The 19828-nt window shown below is 35.7% G+C and overlaps 2 protein-coding genes and 1 long non-coding RNA gene across 3 annotated transcripts; all 3 read left to right on the plus strand.

The window, feature by feature from the left end:
• Positions 1–1617: 1617 nt before the first annotated feature.
• Positions 1618–13429, plus strand: LOC110379346 (protein regulator of cytokinesis 1). The gene is made up of 14 exons (XM_021338989.3): positions 1618–1831; positions 2625–2824; positions 3177–3297; positions 4375–4604; positions 4909–5057; positions 5272–5439; positions 7269–7441; positions 7807–7954; positions 8401–8529; positions 9159–9295; positions 9948–10055; positions 11161–11293; positions 11713–11844; positions 12121–13429. Exons 1-14 carry the CDS (start codon positions 1797–1799, stop codon positions 12544–12546), a joined length of 2289 nt encoding a protein of 762 aa, XP_021194664.1. The 5' UTR covers positions 1618–1796; the 3' UTR covers positions 12547–13429.
• Positions 13430–13535: 106 nt separating this feature from the next.
• Positions 13536–18321, plus strand: LOC135117971 (cilia- and flagella-associated protein 61-like). Its single transcript, XM_064038654.1, has 11 exons — positions 13536–13689; positions 14034–14168; positions 14556–14713; positions 14985–15123; positions 15376–15511; positions 15777–15937; positions 16152–16224; positions 16497–16762; positions 17065–17165; positions 17800–17914; positions 18132–18321. The coding sequence occupies exons 1-11, from the start codon at positions 13544–13546 to the stop codon at positions 18319–18321; spliced, it is 1620 nt and encodes a 539-aa protein (XP_063894724.1). The 5' UTR covers positions 13536–13543.
• A 79-nt stretch (positions 18322–18400) lies between these two features.
• Positions 18401–19316, plus strand: LOC135117953 (uncharacterized). Its single transcript, XR_010277273.1, has 3 exons — positions 18401–18473; positions 18584–18760; positions 19097–19316. It is a non-coding gene; the product is annotated as an uncharacterized LOC135117953 (long non-coding RNA).
• Positions 19317–19828: the final 512 nt, after the last annotated feature.

A 19828-nucleotide genomic window follows, 5' to 3' on the forward strand; every position in this document is an offset into this window, starting at 1 on the left:
ATGAAGTCATTTTCTTAAATACAAATAGCTGCAGTTTCGGTGGAGATCAAAAGTGTTGATCTTCTTTTATTTATCTGCATCCTCCGTAATATGTATCTACCTACACAAGTGTACCAGCCTATATGTAGTCATGCAACGGCGTGAATCGATTTTGTGTGGTGAATGGGTAGATACATTCTGCGTCAGTAGTCAGTAGAAATTGATTGTACTTACATAGCATTATGCTGATTTCCCTGACTGCCTAATTAATTTAGATATCACATAGGTCACCAACCTATTTACGAAACCTGGATTCATATTATAATAATGTATTTTTAATCGTAGTTTTATAACTTCGGCACTGTAGAACGATGCGCGCCTTGAATGCGTGGAGATATTTCCTCTTGCCACAGCACCGGCGCGGGCGCCGCCGAGTCTCCCCTAGATGTCATCAAAGGAAGCTTGAGCAACATCCACAATGTGTGCACTAACTACACTATTGCGCTAATTTTGTAGCGGTCTTATAGGTAAGTAATCATACAAAGGTACTTAGGTCTACCAGATAGGTACTGGGACGCTAAAACGCTATGATGCGGTGAACAGAAAAAAAAGAAAACTAGTTGGTATGGAGGATCCTACCTTGAAATAACATTTGAGGATCTTCTTACTTACAATTTGGTGCCTACTTTACCTACTATGTACCTAGCTTCTAGACGCAGGTGAATTTGCGAACCACAACCAGACCTATGAAAAGCAGACAGGATATCTATGGTGACATCTACTGCGACAGATTAGTGACTAAATAGAACAGCATTCCATTTTGTTACAGCATTTTCTGTCCACCAAATGACATAGTTGCGTGGTTACTGGTTAAGTGGTAGGTAACGGTTATTGATTACTATGTATTAGCAACTTGTTAAGAGTACTCAATGTAAGCAAAATAACATAGGTATATAAGGTATAGGTGCCCAGAAAAGACACTCGCGTGGAAGTCCATATCTAAATAACAACAAATTCTGCGAAAGTGATGACATGATTGATTGGTATGGCCTTGACTATTCACTATCGGCAACAAAAAATTAAGATGATAGTAGTGGAGTTCCCAGAGTTCATTGAAGTTGCAAAATTTATAAAAACTCATGTAAAGCTACATGACATGAAGGCTGATTTACATTGAGTCAGTAACTGACGTCAGTGTAGGCGCCGAAAACTGACGCGTGCTATTTACACGAAGTCAGTGTAGTGTCAGTGTTTCGTCAGTAGTACTGTACTGACTTCAAATCAATTTACACGATGGCAGTGCCGGGTCAGCACTGACTTGTCAGTGGACTGACGTCAGTTACTGACTCAATGTAAATCAGCCATGACTCATGTAAGCTTGCTACAGTGGCGCCACCCCAAATAACTTACGGACTTATGGTGCAACGCAATAGAGAAACGTGTAATGCATATAATAAAAATAAAAAAATACTAGGTATTGACATACTTTGACTAATAAATGTTTACTTAATAAATCTTAATCAAAACTAAATAGTTAAATTATCATTTTACAATTCATTACGATAAAAATAATCTTAGAGTTGTTTCTGAACGCACAGATGACCAACCAATCACAGCGCTGTGGAAGACACTTTCATTTGTAACGTATTGAAATTTGAAAACAAACGTTCAAGGCTCGTTAGATTTCGGATTCATGTTGGTGGTTATTTTAGAAATATTGAGTTTTATTAGTGTTTTATGATACTGCCACTATTAGGACATTTTTAGTGAACATATGTGAGTTTATTTAGAAGAAAACTAGTGAATAATCAAGCAAAATGATTACTTTAACCGAAGATGTCAACAAGCTATTGTAAGTTTTATAATTTTACATCACTAACATATTATATTCTTTAAAAGGCGTTTTGGTACATTTATTACCAAAACACCACGTCGAACAACGTATCTTAGAGTAATTAGAGATAAAAACTTTAGCCGTAGTACCGGTAAGTTTCAAAGGCGTCTACAAATTCCCACCGTTACAGATTTGTTTCAAACCCAACATCTTACTTACAAACAAACTTCCGTACAATCTATCAATATAACATTACAACACTATTTACCCATTTAACTTGATTTCATCTTGTAGTTGGATCATGATGCATGTCTGTAACTGCATCTTTTCAAATAGTAAATGTTAACTGAACCATGAAGGTTTTAAAACAAGCTTTACAACGCCCAGTTCTGAGCATTTACTAAATGACTGTGATATATGAAGGAGTTTATCTTGTAGTTAGAAATATACTTGTGGTACATGACCACAAGTACACAGTTTATTGTCAATTTTACTATGTTATTTTGTTGTTAACTCCCTTACACTTTATACTTTAATTTGCTTAACAATAGCTCAGGACTTGTTCCTGTTAAGAAAATATGGCCTTCTAATTCTAAAGTTGTAGTTGTAAACATTATGTAGGTTCTAAAATGAAAACTAACCTACTGTTTGTTTTGTTCCATTATAACAGTTTATGCAAATAGCATCAGTTAAGGTCCCCACAAAAACAAAATTGGTTATTTGCTTCATTATATCAGTATGGATCACACATTCACTTCCTAATCATAGATAAAGAGAAACGGGTACAAACCTCTTTCAATAACCTTTACAGCAATGAGGTTCTCATGGAGATATCCCAGAATGTCCGTTCCATGATGGAGGAACTGTGGCTGAACTGGTCACACCTCGGCGTGGATGACAGCACCAAAGTGAACAACATTACCAAGTTGGTGCAGATTGAGAAGGAACTGCATAGAGATGTCATCTCCGAGACCAGACAGAAGCTCAAGACTATGCAGGGACAAGTTGACAGTAAGATAACTTGTTATTTAAGTATTATATTATCAAAATATTAAGTACATAAGTTACAAAAATTATACTGTAAAACACATTGCCGACCCCACATAGGATTGGGATAAGGGCAGGAGGATGATGACATTAATTATTTTACAAGTATTGACACTACTATGCAAGTTAATAGGTAGTTTACAAGAAACTTTAAAGCTGACACTACTTTGTTTAACATGCAGCTATTTTTGGAGATTTGAACTGCAATAAATGTTACAAGATTTCTTTCATTTGTAATGTATTATTCTTTACATGTCAGACACTAGACATTTTCATCTGTATGAGTTATAATAACATCATTGTATTTATTGAATAGAATTGAAGGAAGAAACAGAAGAGCTCAGCCGGTGTCTGTCAGTGGACATTACAATTTTGGACTTCAAGGAAGACATGATGCTGGTTGAATACAAGAGAGAATTGGAAGAACAGATTGCTGGGTAAGTAACCTTATATACAATTCATATAAAACATAATTGGTCTTACTTACAAAAAGAAAAGCAGACATTTGACAAAATGTATGGAGAATTTCTTAAACATGTGTTAAATGTCTGGTTACCGTTTTTTGTTATAAGAACAAATGTGTTTACTTATTAAAATAATGAAGTAATGTTTATTGCAATCACAACATAACCAAAATATAAACAAATTTCCACAAAGATGCTAATCTCCTGCTTTATTTTCGTAAGTATAAAACAAGATTGTATTGCAGCTCTGTCTTCATTACATTGCCAATTATGCTACTTGCATTTTATGTTATTCTCACAGTTTCATAATCAGTAGGCAATTATACAATTGCAGTTGTGCTCAGGTGCTAGGTCAAATGTGTAACTGTGATGAGAAAGAATCTCAGATCATGGTGTAATAGTGCATGGTGCATCTTAGTAAATCTGCAGTTTGCAGTTCAATCTCTTCTCATGGGAACTGTATATGCTCATGGTGTATTATATATTATTACATTCTATAATATATCAGCAATGTTGTTGATGGTAATGCAGAATATTATAAAAAATATCTGTATAAGATGTATATGGAAGCTATGTAAGGCAGTTGCAGTCATAAATATTAAGAATATGTGACACGGTTTTTACTTGTAATAATTTTATTGATAAGTTTGATATCCCCAAATTGTACTGTCTAAAATGTAGTCTTCCAACTTGAACGAGCATGTTACATAAAACAAGTTTCAGTCAAGAATTTTGATTTTGTGCCAAGTAGCCAACTATTACTATACTCTATTTTAGTAGGCATTTCACTAAAGGTAAATAATCTTGATGTGACTTTTATAGTCAGTTTTAAAATAAATTGTGGCTATAAATCAATGCAAAAATTAAAAATAACATAAGCAGTAGTTTATTTTTATTTGTGTAAAAAGTTGTACCAAGATTTTATATTTTGTTGTGCTGTTTAGCTGAATCCGGTCAGACTGGAAGCCGACCTCAACATAGTTGGGAAAAGGCTCGGAGGATGATGATGATGTGCCAACTTAAATTGAGTATTATTTTTTTTTCCAACAGATACAGAGAACAAGTGGAACAGCGCCGCATGAAGATGGAGAGGCTCCTGGAATGGCAGCGAGACCTCGCTGACAAGCTTGGAGTCACCATCCAGGAGTTGCAGGAGGTACCTCTCCCAGCCGAGGAGGAACTGGACAGGCTGAAGGAACACCTGGAAACGCTGCAAGCGGAGAGAGATAAGAGAGCAGAAATCTTTTTGAATATTCAAGTGGAAATTAAGGATATTATGGGTAAGTATGATTTTAGTTTGTGTAAATGGCAGCACATTGTTCATTCTTACCTATATTGCGCTGAAGACATACACAACAAAAAAACCTATAAATTAGCTGTGAGCTGGTTTAGCGCGAACTGTACCAGGAATTGAAATGAGACATTGGATTATTTCAATGTAAAGATTCATGCCTAACAAAGTTAACTTTGACCTCTTTAGTAATTGAATTCATTGTTATCTTGGTGTAAGTGGGTCATTACCATCTAAAATATTTCTATTATCATAACATACATGATTATTACTAAGTTAGGATGTAATTTCAGACAAACTGCGAATCAAGCCACAGAACAAGTTCGAACATATTGTGACATCATCTCTGTCAGTTGACTTCAAAGTCACTGATCTGAACATGGATCGCCTCTCCAAGCTTCAGCAAGATTTGCAAGAGAAATATGAACAAACTAACAACAGGGTAAGTAGTCTGAATTTCTATATATCTGTTGTAATAAAAATCTTTGTTTTTCTTAGTTATTGTATATTCTAGGAAAGGAACTTAACAAAAATCTATATTATTTTTGGGCCTGTAAACCATTTGACATAGGTACAAGTCTAATGATCTCCATTCTATCTAGGACATGACATACAAAACCATCAACGGCTTTCGATACGGTAAATTTTCCTTCCAGGTCTTAGAACTCCGTGAACGCCTGTCAAAGCTGTGGGAATGTTTGGATGAAGATCAGATCTACCGTGAAAACTTCTTGCACGCACATCCCGGGTGTCACCCGCAGACTGAGGCCGCCATCAAAGAGGAGATCAAGCGCTGTGACCAGATCAAGAGGCAGAAGATTCAGGTATGTTTATTGTTTATACCTAGAACATTTTGCTAGTAAGATGGTTCCTGGCATATTTTTGTTCTTTTATTGTTAGTTTCCCACATGAATGTAGATTCAACTTATACAGATTTATGATATTAGTTTAGCCGGATTATTTTCTAAATTCGACTGCTGTCCTACTTTTGAGGACCGAAAACGACTTGACTTCCACAAATTATTGTTTTCTCCGTATCTTGTGTTTTTTTTTTCTAAAAACTGTTTGGACGTTGTGGTTATAAAACAACGTGGGAAATAATTGATTAAACTAAACTGGCTGCAGCAGTAATTCTTTATCAAATGCTAACTACAGTAATTACTTGGGGCCCTTCCAAGCCACGCGTCCAGAGAACTGGAATAGATTTCCCAAGAGCAGGATTAGTATTCTAGATGCCATTTCTCACTGATCTAAGATATCCAAGATTTTGTGATTGAATATTAAATATTGATTCAGCAATTACAATCAGAAAGTGGTCCAGTTACATAGGGAATTTCAACACGATCACGGCTAGTTTCATTTGACACTAAACGAGGATTGTGATAAATAGTTCACTTCGCTGTTACGTTGTTAAGTTATGCATCTATTAAGTATAGGGTTCGCGATTCTGTAATAACTTATCCGCGTCAAAATGTTGATTCTTGAATCGTTCCCGCGAAAATGCGGAACTTTGTACTATCTACGATCTTTGTAATCATCATTATGTATAGACAACTTGCAATAGACTTTTATAACATGTATTTAAAATTAATTTATGTATAATCTTGTCGGCCATTATAATCTTTTCCCCCCTTTTTCGTTCATAATGTACAGTCGAATTTCCATTTAGTATTGTACGGTACCGACATGTATTCGTACATTATGTCCACTTTTAGATTAAATGGCAATTAAAACCCATTACGTATTATGTAAAATCGTAATCTAACCAGTAGTTTTGCATGACTGAATACTAAATCGGTTTACTTTCTCGAAACTGGTATAGATAGACATCGTTCGCGTTATCTAGATGTCTTGTATTTTAATTGTTACATTTATACTGATTTATAGTTATTATTGTGTAGCGTATCGCCATTTTCAAGTCTAGCCCTAGACTTGTAGTGAACTTGGTGTTTGTATTAACTTTCTTATAATTATTTATAGCGGTAGGTGTTTCATTTATATGCATTACCTTGACTTGGCGTGTTAGCTTTTCCTATGGATCGGCGAACTGGATACTTACTTATAGCGCCAATCAATCTCGAATCTCGACCATGTTTCTAAGATTCTCCCGTAAAACTCACCATGACACCATTGTAAGGATATTTAGTAGTTCGTCGTATCAGCATTTTATTTTCTGTATACTTAATTAATTTCTTTGCAAAAAACAAATAGTTTACAGTACTCATAATAACAGCAATTTAAAATTTTCAGATTCATAATAAAGTCATCTGTATAACGCCTATTGCTGTATGCCTTCAGGTGACCCATAATCATAATTTTGAGTATGAGTCGTGTAATTAGGCAGCAGCATTTTATTGTAATTTCTTAGTTTTTTACTCAACTTTGCACACAAATCTTATATATGTTTTTTTTTTCGAGATGCTCATTTTATGTACCTAGTCGTCACTACTTCGATGATTTACAGTCGTCCTTAATATTCTATCTAACTGTTTGTTTGCTACTGGATATAGAATATTGAAATTATCTCTAGTAAGCAAAACAAGAGATGGATAGAATATTGGGAACGGACGTTACCGTTTCTTTCCCTACCTACAGGCATAGACAACTGCAGCTTACATAAAGCCTCATTACATTACCATTCTCCTTGGTCCAGGTGTTCGTAGCCAACGTCCGCACTAAGATCAAGTTGATGTGGGACAACGTGATGTACTCGAGCCGCGAACGTGAAGAGTTCGTGCATTACTACCAGGACATCTTCACTGAAGACACGTTGACGCTGCATGAACTGTATCTTGAGAAGATTACGAAATATTATAATGAACACAAGTTAGTATTTTGTGGCTTTACAGGTTTTTTTCAGTGCAGTATTTTAATTATGACATTTTCAAATTAAGCAAGCATTAAATCTTTTTGTTTCACTATAGCTATTAATAGCTGTTTTCTCGCGATTTTATCCATGTTTCTGGCGAAATTCATTATTCATGAACCCAGATAAAATATAGCTTTTGTCACTCGTGAATATTGTCGCTCTCTAACAGTGAAATATTTTTTTAAATTGGTTCAGTACTTTCACAATCGTTAACCTTTATAACCCAAACAAACAAAAATATACATATGTATAATAAATCTTCTTTATTATATTAGTCTAGATACGGGTTATGTAGTAGTTACTTATTTTCTTTTTATGACAGGCACATATTCGAGCTGGTGGTGACTCGCAAAAACCTTTGGCTGAAGATGACGGAGCTCGAGGCTCGAGCTACGGAGCCGGGTCGTTATCACAACCGCGGCGGGCAGCTGCTGCGAGAGGAGAAAGAGAGGAAGGCTATCGCTAGCAATGTATGTATTTTTATATATTTATGTATTGTCCAGTGTGATGTACAATCGTCCAAAGTTCCGCTTGACTGACTGACCTTTAAGGCTATATCTACTAGCTCTCGGCTCTGTGGCCCAACACGTACATTTCGAAGAATAGGATGCATGAAGCGTTTTTTTTTAAAGAAAACAATTTATTGTGTTGTAAAGAAAATGTAATTTTACGATAAGTTCCTATCAAGCATGTCTAAAAGTAACTTCAGTACAGCGACAGCTCAGTACATTGGTAAGGCTCATCTAGATTTTAGTTTTGATCGTTTTTAATAAAAACTTTTTATTAATAATTAAATAAGTAAATAACATATTTTTTTACGCTTCCATTCAATGACATCTTACTGCCTTTTCAGTGTTTAAATGCAGTGAATGGAAAAACTCAATGCAGATGTTGACCCTATTATATTTTTTTACAGTTACCGAAAATCGAGGCGCAGATCCGTGAACTAGTGACCGAACATGAAGCCAAGACTGGTAACACGTTCACTATTGACGGAAAGCCTCTGCTTCAACTGATGGAAGACGAATGGGAGACCAGGAAAGCTGTAAGCATAACGTTTTTGAATTATGTTCTAGAATGTTCTCATTCTGTTTGAATTTGGAATAGTCCTTGATGTTTGAATTCGGAAAGCTATAATGATAGAATTTTTTTATAAACTTCTAGAATGTTTTTGTTCAATTTGTATTTGGAATAAATAGTCTTTAATTAAAAACGAAATTGATGTTCAAATTCTATTTCAGTGGATTGAGCTTAACTCACTGTTATTAAAAAAGAATTAAAAAGAAAATAGAGGCGAGGCGAGGATGTAGCGATTTGTTCATTGGTATGTCTCACCTCGTGTCCTTTGACTCGCGTAGGTCGAGGTGAGGCGAGCGTTGAATACTAGGTAGATTAGTTGGTAGATTTTTCGTAGTCTAGAATGATTTTGTGACGTCGATCCTCCTTTTTTGGATATTCGCAAAATATTGATGTTGATAGAAAAGGGGAAATTGTAGAAAGCGTGTCAAAATTATATTGTTGTTATTTTTGCTTAACCAATAAAAGATGTAACTTTTAGTTCTACGTGCCTATTTTGCGACACAAAACTTATTTTACTAAGGACGCATCACCTCGTCTTGCCTCGACTACATTCAGCCCACAATACCAACCATCCTAACAAGCCGTCTCCCACAGGAGCGTCACAACAAGCTATCAGCTCGCAAGCAGGCGTTGACACCGACCACGCCGCTGTTCCGCTCGCTGGCCACCTCCCCGCTCGGCAAGCGGAATAGGACTGCGGCCGGACTGGCTGCCACTGCTGAGAGGAACAGGTAACGCTGACTCAAGTGCTCTATGGTGATGGTATAAGGAAATTGACTATTTATTGAAGGAGGTTATACTCTTAATACCCACCTTCATTTATATTAATTTTTCTTAATTTAGCCCAGCCACGCCAAGTCTTCCTCAGCAAGCTAAGTCGGTCTATTTGAATTTTTTCCCAGCAGTAGAGTGACATGGAACAAATGTGTATTTTCACGTAAAAGATTTTGTCATGTAAGAAAATGAAGGGTTTTTGTGCTAGATTTTAACATAGGTATGTTAAAATCTAGCACAAAAAACTGTAAATTGCTGGGGAGTTTGTTCCACCACTTCTTCTTCCTAGCAAAAACACATAGGAAGTGGTGAAAGGCGGGCGTTTTGGGGGCTGTCTTTTGTAGACTTGACGTTCAAAAGGTGCTGATTTTCAGCCTACTTTGAATAAATGACTTTTGATTTTGATTTTTGATTTTGAATTAAAACTGGCATAGTTTTCCAACAAACACAATCCAAAATCTGAATTGAAAACCTCCTCCTTTTTGGAGAGTCAGTTAAAATTGGATATGAAGGCAGGTAAGCACTTACTCGGAAATTGTGTCGTCCCTATATTCTGTGTTAGATATAAGCATATTCGCATTGACTGTAAGCAGATCGTATTTCTTGTAGGCCGCCGTCCAAACGCCAGCTGATCACGGGTAGTGCGACCAAGGCGGTGACGACATTCACTAACAACTTGTCTGCGCTCAAGAGATCTGCTATTACTACTGTTAAGAGGTAAGTTTCATGTAGTTTATTGATGTTATTATTTTGGTAAAGTTGGCATCACAAGTTAGACAATATAACTGAGTTGAAAAAGTCATGCATTATGATTTACAATACCTACTACAAGCAAGCAGGGTATAAAGAAACAGGTTTTATGCACCTAGATTTTTCGGGTTTTATAAAAAATGGTCAGGACAGTTAAAGTATTACTTTACCTATACCAGTATTGTGATCTACTTGCGCTGCTAACAGTACAAATAAAGTGATTGTTTTTTTTTGTGTATTTGTTAATATGGCGTGTAGTGTTGAGTAAGTCGTGTAAATTCGGAATTTTTCAGTATTATTTTTGACGTGAAATGTACAAGAATGTTAGTATGTATTAGAATTAACAATGTTAATTAATTATCTTATAATGTATTGAATAACGCGAGATAGAAATCAGTTTTCACCGTCGAGCATAAAGTATTTCCATTCTAAATATTTTGATCTTAATCGGATTTCGTAAACTGGGTACATTCAATATTCATTACATGTATTAGCGAAGCGGTAAAAAAATATTTTGCATTGCACGTTTTTTTACACTGCGTAAAACGTTATGTTACCTCACATACTTACGTTCACACTGTTATTTAGATAATATTTTTCATTCCTTTAATATTTCAGTGCGCGCTTGTGAATTTATTGATGTGAAAACACCATTACGTCATAATTATTGAGGCAAGTTTTGTTTGATTGATGATAAGTAGCGATCGAAACAAAATGCGACTTTGACGTTTTATTGCGTAAGTAGAGGGAATGAGAAATATTGCTAGCGTTATATAAGTTTATAATTAAACATGTAGAACAATTTATATGTAGTCGTTACGCTTGATTGTTCACAATAGCATAAAGTAATTAGAATATTCGATGTAAATCATTGTATGTAGATTGTAGGCGTAGATTGAGTATCGCGTAAGATTTTGTAGCTGTTATGAATGAAAAGAAATTTTATCGCAGACGTTACGCAACTATAAATTAATCATATGTATTAAATACTTTTTCCTAATTTCCTTGATAATTTTCCTGGTTATCCATACTAACATTTGCCTAAAATGTATGGTTGTTTATGTTGTACTAGGCGCATAAGCGGACGTCTGGCAGCGCGGGCAGTTGCGGAGGGTAAGGATGCGAAGAGGAAGCTCGACTATGGAGGTGAACTGAGGAAAACGCCAAAGACGGTCAATGGCAGCATTCTCAAGCATAAGCGTACGGTAAGTTACTGCTATAGAATCTGGGCATATAAGATTTAGGCCATATTTTCTGTATCTTGTCTGGTAATAGGTAAAGTCTACAAAATCAGTCAAGAGTATATTTTTTTGATGAGTATTACTCATTAAATTTATTGGAATGGCAAAAACATTCTTCATTATAAACACATCATGTTTGTAGGTTTGTATATCAGGCATAGTTTGATAAACTCTTTACATTAAATTGCTCTAAGTATACTACTATTCCAAAGCTGAGTGTCAAGAACCACTTAAGACTTAAGTGAACTGAAAAATTCTGTCAGTGATACCTAAGACCTAGATAACCTAATTATTGGGGAAGTCTTTTTAGCTGCGGAGTAGTTCCTACAGAACACAGGTAAAATCCTCTGACGGAAGTACTTATATTTTTTTAATTATTTCAGTCTCACGGCAAGCGTCGCAGCAGCAGCCGTCGCTCGATCAACGCGACGCGCTCCACGGGCTCGCAGGAGGACCGCGCCAACAAGGACCCGCTCATGGAGACCACGCTCCTCACTACCTATACCGACTTCAAGGTACGGTCACCTTTGTAATCCTTCGCCATTGACTTGGCTGTTGATGTTATATGCAGCAAATCCAATGTAATGAAGGTTTCTTTATTTGTTTTGACTTACACACCCGTAGAATATCATTACGACGTGAATTGGCAATCAAGGCTTGTAAACAATACATTTCATCTTATGCGAACGAAGCGCCAGACTGGCTTCTGTTTCTGTCGCGATCATGTGACTCTATATGGAAAACTGGAATATTTGTTTTTTTTTCTTATATTTTCTACTGCTTGTTTGCAGGACGGCATCAACGAAAAACAGATTAGTCGCAGCTCCATGGCCAACCCGAGACCGAGCGAAGCGGTCCTCCCTACCATCGTTTACCATCCCATAGACGAGCGAAGTGCCACCCCAAAAAAAACTCCGAGGGTCAAAACACCATTGACGCCTAAAGTCGGCAAGGAGAACATTCAACACGTCAATAATTTGGCCATGACACCTAAGAGTAACCTGATGTACACTCCGACCAGGTTAACTCGATCCGCCCTAAAGCTTAACCACGACGGCTTCGCAACTCCCCGCGCTCCGCTCAGCGCAAACAAAGTCAACCTGCAGAGACAGAACACAGTCGCCACCTTGACAGTCAAAACTACCCCCAACAACGTTAGCAGGTCTAAGTCACACTCCAATCTAGTGCGAGCGAAGAATCTCCCGCCTCTAATCTAAGCACATAGACTGAGCGCAGCCCTTGCGACTTGATATAAACGTTGGTTTCGTTTTATTGAGTTTTTTTTCTTCACGTTTATATCAAGATGCAAGTCCTGCGCCTTACAATATTATTAGCCATGATTTTCATACGAGAATCAATTTGTAATTATAAAATAATATTCAGATTTTTTTTTAACAATTTATTTTTGTGTTTGTCGATGGTTTGACTCAAGTTTTGTGACGTATTAAATGGTCGTTTTGTCGTTGATAAATATAATGTTTTGATTTTTATCCTTGTATATTTGAATCTCTATTATAATTATGTGCTGAGTAATTGCATTCAATTTTAATAAGAATTGGTTGGTTTTGTTTATAGATGTGATTGATAGTATTTTAATTGATAGATAGTTTTATAAGTTACTTTCAGTTCTAACAAGAATTATTTTAGTTTTGTCTTCAATTGGAATACTTGTTCTTTTAGAGTAGTTTTTAGTCACATTGTTTACTAACATTATTGATTCTCATCTTTTATCTTATGACAAATTGTTTCTTTCATTTACTTCAAATTGTTCTTGAATTGTTTTGTGGAAAAAGATCATTCAGTATTGATACAATTAAGTATTTTTCAGAGCGTTGTTTATGCTCAGCGCATGGCAAACTTCCACGACAGGCAGCTTACCATTACTAAAGAAGGTTATTTTGAAAAGTTTGAACATTCCAAAAGACATTGTACTTAATTTCGATCAGTATTTCAAGAACTAGAAAGATCACAAAAGGCCATATCTCATGCTAACATTAATATAAAACTAATTGATATGCGTCGCTTTATTTAACTAATGTATAATTTTAGTAATTTTAAAATGTAAATTATGGTTGTAATATATTTGCATAGTTTAAAACGTATGAGGTTTTTTATTTCCATGACCAACGTGATTGTTCCTGTAACATCACTTTATGACAAAACATTTGTTTAATACATATTTAGATACAAATACTGGTATTTAATTAAAGTAAAATGTCGATATATTTTGATTTCGACGTTGGTCCCAAGGGACGGCAGTTTAGAAGAGCTGTCGAGGCTGATAAAGATGATATTGAATTGATTTGGAATCGCAAGCACACGAAAGAACTGTTTTTTGATATTAACATCGGGTCCTTGATGTAAGTCATACTTACTTATATTTTTGAAAATTTTAAATAATCAATATCCTACTTCGCGCACCTGGGTAAAAAGACAGCCACCAAACACTGGGACTATCAAACTAAAAGATTTTTCAAATCGAACCACTAGTTTCTCAGATAAGCGAGTTCAAACAAAACTAAAAAACTCAAAACTTATTTATTTTTGCGAATATGGGTTTATGTGGATCTTATATTATTTAACAAAAGGAGCATTGACCATGTCTTACCATAAGGTTTGCAAAATTAAACTATTAAATATAAAAGTAGATCAATATACTAGCTTTATGAAAAAAATAATTATTATAATAGAGACTTTGTTTCAGCGAGCTCTCAGCCCTATCAATATGCATGATAAACGATAAAAAAGAAGTGATAGGATTCATGGCACTTTCCGATCATCCCCCTGTCAGTGGCCTCGATCCCTCGGATTGGGAGTATTGGACACGAAACATGTTTCAGTAAGTAAATAATGGATCTAGAAAAATCATACTTAGACTTACTTGTTCACGGCACGTTTTTTTAGTGTGATTTTACCGTAGATTATTCGTCAAAAAACCTTTGTTAACAAGATTTCTAAGGATTAGTTAATTCAGGCTATGTGGATTGCGAAACATTCGTTGATTAGTTAGTATGAAAGGTTCTCAAAGCTCCTCAAGCAACATCGCCTCTCTGAAGGCAACCATTTGACAGCACATGCGCGTGAGCATAAGTGTTTTTTTTCTTGATTTTAACTTGTAAAGACAAAAGTTGCCAACTTCGAAGACGCAGACAAATTATTTACTTTTAATATTTCATTTGTTTTAGAAGTAATTTTACTTTTAATTATTACCTACTTATTATTTCAGGCGCTACTTTCTATCTCGCAATACGCTGTTCATACACTTCATGTGTTGCATCGACGCTGTGACCGACTTCTTTATAGAAGAAGCATTGATATCTGTATTCATGAATGACTACTATTTAAATTATATCGTCTTGGTAGTACCCATGTTTTGTCCTGAAGGTAAGAATTTCCTATCTTCTCTTTACTAATATTTATACTTATACCAGTCTTTCGGCTTCACACAATTCCTAGGAGAACCGCTTCTGGATACTGGGTAAATAGTAGCATATGTCTTTTCTAAGACTAGCGTATCTGTGTACCAAGTTTCATTTAAGTTGGTTCAGTAGTTTAGGCGTCCGAGCGCGACAGACAGGCAGAGTTACTTTCACATTTTAAATATTACTTAGTATACCTATATAAATTTAATCACTTCACTAATATTTCGTTCCAGAATTAATAACGAGGTTCTTAACGTTCAAGAAACGCAATATAATGAGGTATAATGCTAAATCTCAAGATGTTACTGGCAGTTATTTGTACACGGCTCTAAGGACAGATTTTTGTCCGAGACTGAGGATGCGTCGAGCGGTGTATGTATCTCCTTATCATATTTAAGATGTAGCTTTTATAAGACTTTATAGTAGGTACTTATACTAACTGTTCCCCGAGTTTCCACTCGCTTCAAGGGATCATCTCACACGTGGGTGAAAAGTAGCCTGTGTCCTTTCTCAGAGTGTATGTATAACTTTCATTGAAATCGGTCCAGTAGTAAGGTTCAAAAGAGAAGTACAAATATGTAGTTAATTCAAAATTATGATATTAGTAAGGATCGTTATTCATAGGGAAGAAGATAACGACGATATAGTAGAAATACTGGACAAGAAGTGTCCTCGTTTGAAGAAATTGTATGGTGAATATTATATTAGCGAAATAATTGGCCGCCATCCTGAAAGTGATAGAAAAATTATTGTTGCTGATGTGAGTACATTTTGTTACATTATCTATTTGCAAAATATGCCTGCCTTGCAGACTCTTTTGCCTTTTTTTTCTGGTTAGGTTGAAACCGGGTTGTATGTTTTTATGAAAATAACAATTAACAATATATAAAAATAAATATGGCGTAGGTAGGTACCCGTTTTCAATCTTTATTTCAATTCCATTTTTAAAACCGTTATTTGTATTGGAGGACCCGGAACGCGTTAAACCTTTTTATTACATGGAAAAAAAAACACTTTTATACCAGGTGCAAGGCCGCGCTGTGGCTGTGATGTGCATAAACACAGAGATAAATTACAAGAAACTGCAGAAGCTGTATGAATTGCGACCGTTCCACGGACTAAGGGCTGCTACACCCCTCGAGAGAGAACAGAAGAAACGAGGAAATGCTCTCTTACAAGAATTCGGGTTCGTATCCAATATGCCTACATGTACAACACGAGAGTTTGTTTAACGAACGAGGGAACCACTGGACTCCGTTTGAAAAGAGTCTCTCATGTTATTGGATAGCTCATTTTCGAGGAAGAGAGAACATAAAAACACTCCTGTGTAAAAAAATCTGTTAACTACTACTTTTCATTTAAATTGTTACTTGGTTTTAGAAATAATTTATTAATTCTAGGGAGCCGATAATGACTGGGCAATGGGGTCCCTTCCATCGCTTGTCGGATATAAAACAGGACACTAATAAAAACGTGAGTTCCTATTAAATTCATAACATTTTCAAATAAATCTTGATTATGCCTAAATAGGCTTTTGTAGGCATTTGCTGATTCGCGGACACCTACTTACTTTTTTAGCGTAACTTTATATAGAAGCAGCGCATCAGACATCTGACTTTAAAAACCTATTTAATGTTGTCTATATAATTCTGTCTATATATTTAAAATTGACTATATCATTTATCTATAAATTTAAAATTGACTTTGTAATTCTGTCTATATATTTAAAATTGCCTCTATTCTAGGGTAAAAACAAGAGTACTTCGAAGAGTACTAGGAGAGTAAGTAAAGTGAGCTTCACAGGCCACGCGCCAAACTTCGACCATATGATAAAATCTACCTCGGACGACTTCAGTGACCGTACAGTATTTTCACCTCGTGAAAGCGATACTACGTCGCTATACTCGGTGGTTAATTTGTTAGACGAAGATCCTTTTGATTACGATATTGTGAACATTGATACCACATTATTGAATGATAATTTGACCGCAACGGTGTTTCATAAAACTTTGTAAGTACATACGCAACTAACTTAATTTTAAATCTTGCAAAAAATATACAAAAGGACCGGCAAGTGTTACGATCCGAAATATTAACGTTACTGCACCGACAACATCATTGTATGACTTAACTTTTTATTTAAATTTTCACGTTCAATTTTAAAAATACACGGCTATTTTAAGAAATAAGCAGGCGTTTATGTTGTCGGACTACATAGGAGTACATCACTTCTTATTACATATTATGACTTTTGTTGCGATATATAGAAAATAACGCTTGAATAAATAAAAAATAAGATTTTGGTGTAACCAGGTCGGGTCCGCGTTTGACCGCAAAAGTCTCCAACGCTTCACTCGTTCATCATCAGCGTAAGGACTTTACGTCTACTTCCAGTTCTACATTGATTAGAGGAGGTACCCTAATTTGAATATTATTTAATTAACTACTCATATAGGTGTATCCTGGATATTTATTTATTTATCTAATACTTTATGCACACAAAGAACAATGGCGGACTTAACGCTTTAAGCGTTTTCTACTAGTCTACTAAATTTTATACTTTTATGTAATACCTGAATGTGAAATTAACTACGTCCAGCTTCCACTACAAAAAAAAGTATATAAACATAAACTAGTGCCTATGATCCTTTCTTAGGGTCAATTCCCACTGAAAGAGCAGCGGCCGGCAGCGGCCGTAAGAGCACGGACAATGTAAGAGCGCGGCGCCGCGCGGCCCGCCGCGCTCGCGCTCAATCACTTACATTTTACGGCCGCTGCCGGCCGCTGCTCTTTCAGTGGGGATTGACCCTTAGGCTCTAGAGTTTATTTTATAGCATCTGGGGGCACGGCAGTGCCCCAGCCAAGTTTCGAGCAAAGCGGGCACGGCCTTACTATCCTTTTCTCGAAGCGTTTTGCGGCTATATTTGTATCCACTATGAGGTTGTTAGGCGGTTGCGAACGTGGGAATAAGCTAGTTGTCTCATAAGCGAAAAAATTTCGGAATTTTTCTGACAAGACTTAGATTCCAACCAAGAATTTTGTTTCCAGCCATTAAACCTTCTAAAAAAATTCGACCAGTCGAAGAGGAGTCTACAGTTTACGAGGGCGTTGAAAATGCTTTCATGATCGAACTGTTTGCTTTCCGCGATGACATAGACGAGAGGTCAGTTTGGAGTCGATTATAAGGTCTAATCTGACTAGTTAATTTTATCATTTTAAAAATTGTCATTTTTTTTTGAGAAGTTTAGTGTAACATTACCTTTATTTATTGTATTTAAAAATGTTCTAGCAAGTTCCATGTGAACCATTTGATATTCTATTTATTTAATGAACTTGCAGCTTTTTTACATCTTAACTGTAGTTTTTCTATGCATTTACAGATACGCTTATGACTTATTGGAAGCGGCATTCGAACTAGCAAAGGATTATGATTACTGCATCATTCGTGTACCGTCAGCGGATAAGACTTTTCCTTTGTTGCAACATTTTTGTGTAAGTCATCTTGTAATTTTCGAATCTGACGGGTTTAAAGGTTCTAAAGATTTTACAAAAACGACGGCGATTTCATAATTATGTATTTTCACAACAATTTAATGGTAAAGTATTTAGTTTTATTGTGTTTCTTTTCTGATTTAAAGTTATTCGTTGCAGTTCGTGCCGACGAAACCTAGAGTTTCTTGCAAATACTCATTGTATGTGGCACACAGAAGTTCAGTTTTGGGGTAGTACTACTATCTATCTAATATTATCTATTAATAATTTTATTCATTGCAATTAAATTTGAATTTTGTTTACGCAAATTATGAATATCTTTTTGTTCTGATATCTTCAGAAAGTTACGGGTACGCGATATAGAAATTATGGACATTCCTCAAATAGCGCAGCTCCTGGTGAACTTGGATGCAAAACAAACGATCACTACAATAGAAACTACTTTTAGTAATAAGAAAGATAATCAAGCGTATGTGTTTACCAGTGGAATGCATATTGTGGGCTTAGGAATACTTGAGTATGTACCTGCATTTATTACCATACTTACCATGTTTTCATTTTTGCACCACCTATTTCTGCAAGTCCAACACATGCCAAGTCCAAAACATGATGTCTTTTATGGTTACCTACATATCTTATTTCTATAATGACTTCCATTTCAGTAGTCAATTTACTCTACGAATGATTTATCTTAAGTAGTGAGTAGTAGTAAAGTGTGTTTATGATATTCTGTTAAACGTTGTGAATTTTGGGGAATATGTAGGGAAATAATACAGTCAAGAGAATATGATGATGATGACATTACTACAGGAGTGATTTGCTTGAAAAATGGACCCATCCTTCATTTTTCCAGGCCTCCAGATGAAATCGATTTTCTACGCGGCCGTTACAATCTAGACTCGTATCAGATACACAAATATCACATCTATGGTCAAGGCATTAACGCTGGTTTTGCAACGATCAAGTTTGCACTGGTCTATCCAGCATTCGAACCGCACTTTAGGTTCTTTTTAAGAGAAATGATGAGACTTTCTGGACATAGTACGCTTTTGTGGATGACGGCTTATCGGAATAAATGGGTAAGTTTTTTTTAGTTTTTCTAATGGCTATAAATCGTAACAATTTTTTATGTAGACATTACGTATAATAGAGAAGATCAGACAGTAGTATTTAGAACAGAAAAAAAGTGATCCCATTTGCCGTCTTGCTATGTAAGTCGATTTCAAGTACCTAGATGATACCAAAAGATGTTTAACGACAAAGGAGATTGCCCGTTTTGTAAGGGAAGTTGGGTCCCAGTGAAAAATGTTTGTGCCCTGAAGATTTTTATTTTAACTAATAGGAAAAACATTGCATTTTCATAATCAGAAACCTTTTTTCATTTATTCACCCTGGTTCAAGAGATATCATTATTTTTCTGTTTTAAGAATATAGGTTATAATTAGAAATTGACATGGACTATAGATCACTATGAGCATAGAAATATGTACTGTAAATAGCAGTACCATGGAATTATGTCTCTATTTATGCATAAAGTAATGGAATTGTTATTATGTGTTTCCCGCGGTTACACCCGCGTCCCCGG

The sequence above is a fragment of the Helicoverpa armigera genome, chromosome 16 (assembly GCF_030705265.1).
Source record: "Helicoverpa armigera isolate CAAS_96S chromosome 16, ASM3070526v1, whole genome shotgun sequence".
Classification (NCBI taxonomy): Eukaryota; Metazoa; Arthropoda; class Insecta; order Lepidoptera; family Noctuidae; genus Helicoverpa; species Helicoverpa armigera.